General features: G+C 43.8%; 1 protein-coding gene across 1 annotated transcript in view; it reads left to right on the top strand.

Annotated features, from left to right (window-relative positions):
- The window catches only part of ano10a (anoctamin 10a), a 54,293-nt gene extending 47,383 nt beyond the window's left edge, over positions 1-6,910 (top strand). The window contains exon 13 of the mRNA XM_045698123.2: positions 4,070-6,910. Within this exon, the coding sequence (XP_045554079.1) occupies positions 4,070-4,111 (42 nt within the window). The 3' untranslated portion in view covers positions 4,112-6,910. The remainder of the gene's footprint in view (positions 1-4,069) is intronic.
- Positions 6,911-7,937: the final 1,027 nt, after the last annotated feature.

The following is a 7,937-nucleotide window of genomic DNA, read 5'->3' as shown; positions in this document are numbered from 1 at the left end:
GATGAGCTGCACTACCTGAGCCACTTGTGTGGGTTGTAGACTCCGTCTCATGCTACCACTAGAGTGAAAGCACCGCCAGCATTCAAAAGTGACCAAAAACATCAGCCAGGAAGCATAGGAACTGAGAAGTGGTCTGTGGTCCCCACCTGCAGAACCACTCCTTTATTGGGGGGTGTCTTGCTAATTGCCTATAATTTCCACCTGTTGTCTATTCTATTTGCACAACAGCATGTGAAATTTTGTCAATCAGTGTTGCTTCCTAAGTGGACAGTTTGATTTCACAGAAGTGTGATTGAGTTGGAGTTACATTGTGTTGTTTAAGTGTTCCCTTTATTTTTTTGAGCAGTGTATATGTATGTATATACTGAGATCATGTGACACTTAGATTGCACACAGGTGGACTTTATTTAACTAATTATGTGACTTCTGAAGGTAATTGGTTGCACCAGATCTTATTTAGGGGCTTCGTAGCAAAGGGGGTGAATACATATGCACGCTCCACTTTTCCGTTTTTTATTTTTTAACATTGTTTGAAACAAGTAATTTTTTTCATTTCACTTAACAAATTTTGACTATTTTGTGTATGTCCATTACATGAAAATCAAATAAAAATCCATTTAAATTACAGGGTGTAATGCAACAAAATAGGAAAAACGCCAAGAGGGATGAGTACTTTCGCAGGGCACTGTACTATAGAGAGACAGATACTGTACTATAGAAAGAGCGAGAGACAGATGCTGTACAGAAGACCCTTAGTCCAGGCTTAGTCCAGGCCAGATTACCCTTAGTCCAGGGCAGAGCACCTTGTCGGTGAATGTGTATTTTGAGTGTGAGGAGTCCAGTGGTGTGTGTGTGTGTTGTGTTCCTGAGCCTGCTTGCATCTCTGTCTGTCTGGTGTGAGCCTGGCCAGGCATGATGTCACAGACACAGGAGTGGTGATGTGGGATGATGGCTGAGTCATCGAGGACCTCTGTCACCTCAGCGAGACAGGCCAGCTCAGAGAGAAACTGCTAGCTGCTATCCAACTACACTTCTCTCTCTGTGGGATTGACTTGAAATTCATCATCAGGAGAGAGGCTTGTTACTGCAGCCTGATAGTCCAGGGAAGTTCATCATCAGGAGAGAGGCTTGTTACTGCAGCCTGATAGTCCAGGGAAGTTCATCATCAGGAGAGAGGCTTGTTACTGCAGCCTGATAGTCCAGGGAAGTTCATCATCAGGAGAGAGGCTTGTTACTGCAGCCTGATAGTCCAGGGAAGTTCATCATCAGGAGAGAGGCTTGTTACTGCAGCCTGATAGTCCAGGGAAGTTGGGGCCCAGTGCAGAGAGGAATAAAAGATGTGATGAAAATGGGGCGTACGCGCTATGTGAGCAGTAGTGAATATGGATATGTCTCGCATCTGTTTCTACAGTGCAGTGAGTGAACTTGACTGCAGTGGGAGGGAGGTATATCCTAGTAAATAGGCCACAACCTGAGCAGTGCAGTGTGAGAGAGAGGCCCTCCCTGTCAATGTGCTGGGGATGCTTCATAAAGCCCTCTGCTTCAGCCTTCCTCCTACATGATCAATACTAACATGCCTAGGCAATTAGCTCAACATGCTGGAAAACCAGGGAATTAGTTGACTTACTAGTGTATACTACAGGGAGAGGGGCTGGCTGTAGGAGGGAGGGGTCTGTACAGTGCAGTGTGCTGGACCTTTGTTACAACATGACCGTGGACTTCCCATCCCTCCTCTCTCTCTACCTCGCTGCCGGCCCCTCTCCTCCCTCCTCTCTCTCTACCTCGCTGCCGGCCCCCCTCCTCTCTCTCTACCTCGCTGCCGGCCCCCCTCCTCTCTCTACCTCGCTGCCGGCCCCCCTCCTCTCTCTCTACCTCGCTGCCGGCCCCCCTCCTCCCTCCTCTCTCTCTACCTCGCTGCCGGCCCCCCTCCTCCTCCTCTCTCTCTCTACCTCGCTGCCGGCCCCTCTCCCTCCTCCTCTCTCTCTACCTCGCTGCCGGCCCCTCTCCTCCTCCTCTCTCTCTACCTCACTGCCGGCCCCTCTCCCTCCTCCTCTCTCTCTACCGGCCCCTCTCCTCCCTCCTCTCTCTCTACCTCGCTGCCGGCCCCTCTCCTCCCTCCTCTCTCTCTACCTCGCTGCCGGCCCCTCTCCCTCCTCTTCTCTCTCTACCTCACTGCCGGCCCCTCTCCCTCTCCCTCTACCTCACTGCCGGCCCCTCTCCTCCCTCCTCTCTCTCTACCTCGCTTGCCGGCCCCTCTCCTCTCTCCCTCGCTGCCAGCCCCTCTCCCTCCTCCTCTCTCTCTACCTCGCTGCCGGCCCCTCTCCTCCCTCCTCTCTCTCTACCTCGCTGCCGGCCCCTCTCCTCTCTCCTCTCTCTCTCTCTCTACCTCGCTGCCGGCCCCTCTCCTCCCTCCTGTCTTCTCCTCTGATAAGTGGTGTGAACTGTAAAGGCATCATTTATTGCCATGGGCTTCCCATGTCTCCCGGCAGGATCCTGGCAGCCATTGAACAAGTCTCTGAGCAAGAGGAATTTGATTTCTGTTACTGCTGTTGTTACAAATGAGATGAAGGTTCTCTGTGGCGCGAGTGTGTATGTGTCGGTCTGTGTTTTTCGTTGCACTGTAGTTATGGCGACTACAACAACAAGTGCAAACAAGTCTGTCAGAAGGACAACCTCAGAATGTTCCGGCAAGCGCAAACAACAGCATAAATACAGACTGCATTTACAGACCATGACACACTATTAATGTGACTGTCCGTTTGGTTTTCCAGAACAAGTAGCTGCAGTAGATTGGGCTGGGTGTTGAGTACAATCCGCCACATTCTATCCCTGTGGGGAACCGTAGGTCTATATATTTAACCCTGCTCTCCCCTTATGGAATCCACTATGAATAAAAAGACTTCCATCAGCAAAGAAACTCTCCCATTGATCCGTGTGTTGGATTGAAACGTTAATTGCACGTAACACATTTGAACCCAGAATGTAATTTGCTCGGGTGCGCTGGAGGCAGTGGAATGAATTGATTAAATGTAACTCAGCTGAGATTAGAGTCTGGGGAGAAGGCCTGTGTTGTAGAAAAGTATTCTATTTTAAAATAAGAACTCAATCTGGTGAAGATCTCCAGGTCTTGTTAAGGGGTTCCAGAACCACTGTAATTTGGAGATGTAATGCTGTTTTAAAGCTCTGGTTTCCTCCTCTGGAGGCTTAATGTCATTTAGAGAGAGAGGAGAGCTCTGTATATTTGTTAAAGCAAGCTAACAGTGTGCTTATGTTTGTTTTATTTTAAAAAGCTGCTCCAACACTGAAAAGCTTTCATATTTCTATATAATAATTTATGCCATTTAGCAGACGTGTTTATCCAAAGCGACGTAGTAATGCGTGCATCCATTTTAAGTATGGATGGTCCCAGAGATGGAACCCTCAACCTTGACGTTACAGTGACATGCTCTCCCTTATAGAAAAAGATTGCAATCAGAGTGCAGTATAACTGCAGTATGCTGCAAATACTGTGTCCAAAATTCTATATCATTTTTTTACTGCAGTACTTTTGCATTGTAACTGCAGTTACGCTTCCAACACACCGACAGCCTCATTGCGCAGAATAGTATGCAGCATCATCTGGATATGTATGTAACAAAGTTGAACATTCACCTTCTGCTACCATTTCTGTCAAGCTGTCTACGCATACAGATTGACGCATAAGTTCGATAAATCCAACTGATGCACCACACTGAACTCTGCAATGCTGTAAGGCAAACGCAGCGTTTCCTTGGGAATGAAGGTTATTCTGGTGTACCAAAATGTAATGACGCTGTCGGTGTGATCGAAGCGTTACACTGCAGTATATTCTTGCAAATACTGCATCCAAAATACCACAGCCGACACAAGTTATTGCACTTTTACTGCCGTTTCAAAAGCTACCAACTGAGCTACAGAGGACAATGTATTCCTTCTATGGAGCGTGTATTCTGTTTATGACATCCCCAATAATAGGCCTAACAGCTAGCCTGTATTTCATGTGGCAGTTTGGTAGCACATGAGATATTAATCACATTTTACACTGTTACAGAAAATGCTGGAGGCCTCGGGGATCCCAAAAACTGCTAAGTGATGGAGAGAAGAGGCCGATCGTTCAGATACTGACAAGACGAAGATAGGCTAAACTCCAGATGGAAGATGCCCTCCAAACAAAGAAAGATTCACTTCAGATGGTTCAAATAGACTGTTTTCTTTACAACACCAAGCTCAAAGCTTATTTATGCATAAAATATCAAAAAGTAGTTTTTTATATATATAAACGGTTTTATGGTTTTATGGTTTTATGCTCTTAGCCTCTGCCCTGTTGCCAGGTATTTCTGTTTGGTTTGCGGAGTGTAGTGTATTACCTGCAGATGTCTATAGAACATTACTGTATGTGATTGTTTTAATCATGAAGACTAGCCTCTAAACTAAAGATTCAGATCAGACCAGAGAACAAGACTTTATGTTAATGTCCTCCGTAAACCACTGTTAACATACATTTGGTACGTAGCAATGTATTTATAAGGCAGGGCTTGACATTCAGGTCAATTTGCCAACGGCACACTGGGCCGAATGAAAGAAATACTGGCAAGTTTCAACATCTGGCAGGCAAGCGAATGATGCGCGCATAAATTCAATAGCTAGTGATTTTATCTTTCATTTGGGCTGAGCAAGTAGCCTACAGGATTCATACAGACATTGGGAAGTCAAATTCAAAGATTTTTTTTTCAAGCAATTAATTGTAGTTTTCAAGGACCTACATTTTTATATTGAATTGTCATAGCCTATAGAAAAAGATCCCCCAAACATGTAAGCAAAAAAAGTATGCATAACAACTTAGAATAATGCATGTTTTATTAAGCCTTCCAAATGGCATTATGCAATGACATAAAAATATTTGACATTCTAAAACATGTCAGAATAAAGCGGACATTGCCTGACTAAATAGACTGTATGTAGATGCTCCCAACACAAACACACTAATGAAGTCTGTGGCAGCTAGTCAGTCTCACCCTTTGAAATGTTGAAGAGTTATTGAGGGGTTAATGTATCATGTTTTAAAACAAAGTGAGCAAAAATCGGGTTCCTTTTGTAATGGAACGATTTGTATGGAAGGTGAAGCCAACATTCCCCTGGTTGTCCTGCTCATAATAACTGCACGTGGTTTTACCGCAAAGAGAGCAACAGACTAGCGCGAAAAACAAATGAAAGCGGATAGATCTCGCACAAAAACTGATCAGAAATTATAATGATATAATAATTATATTGCAGTAAAACTTGTAAATCGGCTACCTTCAAGGACTTTTCTAGGACCAAATAGCCCCGAAGAAATGTCCGATTATCAAGTTTTGCTATTCTATGATGACAATTGCGCAAAGCAAATATTCTACAAAGACGGAACTTTTTATTCCTGGTTTGCATACCCATTCTTGCCTTAGCATTTATTGGTATTTATCATAACTTTGAAGATGTTTCCTACAGCAATCGGTCTTCAGTGAGCTGCTCCACACAACAATCTCAAACTCGGCTTAATGTGTAGTTTATGGCGCGCGTGTGTAAAATGATCAATTTAACGAACTCACAGCTTCAGGAATCCTTTATTACATTGCCTAGATTAAATATAGCATTTTTACAATATTTTTTTTCACTGGCCCAAGTGGCCACTGACCGGGATGATCAACTGGCCCGGAGGGTTTCCAAAACCTACCCGGGCCAGCGGCCAGCCCTGAACGTCAGGCCCAGGTTAAGGTGTTGGATAATAGGTCATTGTAGGTGTATGGATGCGGTTGAGGGTATGCTGTGTTACATAGACTTTTCATGTTCATATGGCCATTATGGAATTGGTGGAGGCGGTTCAGTTTGAGATAGATGGCCTATGGTAATTATATCCTGACAGTATTCCACCAACAGATGACATGAATTACTTTTCAAAAATAGGTTTTCACATTAGACAGAGTTTTAGACCAACAGCTTTGCTTAAAAGCCACTATAGTCAGTTAGGGGCAGGGCTACATCCAGTATCAGTAGGTCTGTCAGAGACATTAAGTAGAACTACTTTCAAAATGGAGGACTAAACACGTGAAAGTCTTAGGAATTCTGGCATAATGATGTGCTCTATAGCATTGAGGTCCTTGAAACGTTTACATAGTATTGCCAGAGTATAATATATGCCATTAAGCAGACACTTTTATCCAAATTGACTTAGTCATGCATACATTTTAGTATGTGTGTCCCCAGCAGGAATCATACCCACAATCCTTGGCGTTGCAAGCGCCATGCTCTACCGCCTGAGCCACACAGAGCCACACATCCAGGGTATTATCTGATCCATAGTGATACTACACATGGAGATAGGAAAGATCTAATTATCTATGGTGATGCTTCAGTATGCTACAGAGAAATTGTAAAGACTGGAATGGAATTAATGGAACATATTGAACACATGGAAACCATGTCTGATTCCATCCATTTCAATGAGCCCATCCTCCTATAGCTCCTCCCACCAGCCTCCTCTGTATCATACTGAAGCATGGTATGCTACGTAATGTTAAATACTCCTCACAGCCTGCAACTATCATGGTCATTGTTACTCAGTCTAATCAATGACTGTCAATCAGAAGTAGTGATACTTAATTGAAATGAATTGATTTCTTTTTAAGTTGTTTATGCTATTAGTCCATACGCTCTTGAAGACCCCCCTCAGAGCGGGCTTGTGCCTTTGACATGCGATGCTGTCAAGATTTGTTTTATATGCTATTTACTGTACATACACTCACTACAGTTTGCAATCACAATATCACCAAGTGTATAAAAATGGTTCAGAACAGCATTATTGAAACCAAACAAACCTAGCATCCCTTTCCCCAAATAAATCTATACAAAAATCTTTCACACGCTTACAAGTGTCTCCATTCTCTAGTTCAGTGTTTCCCCACCCATCTACACACAATACCCCATAATGACAAAGTGAAAACAAGTTTTTACAAATGTATTGAAAATGAAATATAGATACCTAATTTCTATAAGTATTCACACTCCTGAGTCAATACTTTGTACAAGCACCTTCGGCGGCTATTACACCTTGATCGTCTTGTGTATGTCTGTATCAGCTTTGCACATCTGGATTTGGAGATTCAAGTGTTTCCACAGATTTTAAATGGGATTCAAGTCTGGACTTTGGCTGGGCCACTCAAGGATGTTCACATTCTTGTTCTGAAGCCATTCCAGCATTGCTTTGGCTGTATGCTTGGGTCATTGTCCTGTTGGAACATAAATCTTCTCCCCAGTCTGTTATTTGCACTCTGAAGCAGATTCTCATCAAGGATTTGCCTGTATTTGGCTCCATTCATTGTTGCTGCCACCACCATGCTTCACATTAGGGATGGTGTTAGGAAGGTGATGAGCTGTGCCTGGTTTTCTCCAGACATAGTGCTTTGCATTCAGGTCAAAGAGTTACATTTTTGTTTCATCAGACCACAGAATCTTTTGCATTATGCTCCGAGTCTTTCACATGCCTTTTAGCAGACTCCAGGTGTGCTGTTATGTGCCTTTTTCTTAGGAGTGGCTTACATCTAGCCACTCTCCCATAATGCCCAGATTGGTGAAGTGCTGTAGATACTGTTGTCCTTCTGGCAGGTTTTCCTATCCCAGCCAAGGAACTCTGTAGTTCTGTCAGTGTTCATTGGGTTCTTGGTCACGTCCCTGACCTTCTTGCCCAGTAGGTCAGTTTGGTCAGGCGGTCAGCTCTAGGCAGTTCCGATAGTTCCATATTTTTTCCATTTCCCAATTATGGAGACCACTGTGCTCTTGGAAACTTTCAACACTTTCTATGAATATTTTCTGAAGGCACTATCTTTTTTGTTGTACACAAGACTGTAAAAACATTAGGAAATCAGCTCCAAGTGATTTACATTTTG

The sequence above is a fragment of the Salmo salar genome, chromosome 05 (genome assembly GCF_965601325.2).
Source record: "Salmo salar chromosome 05, fSalSal1, whole genome shotgun sequence".
Taxonomy (NCBI): domain Eukaryota; kingdom Metazoa; phylum Chordata; class Actinopteri; order Salmoniformes; family Salmonidae; genus Salmo; species Salmo salar.
Note: the sequence above shows the minus strand (reverse complement) of the source record. Positions and strands in the feature narration are given on the sequence as shown.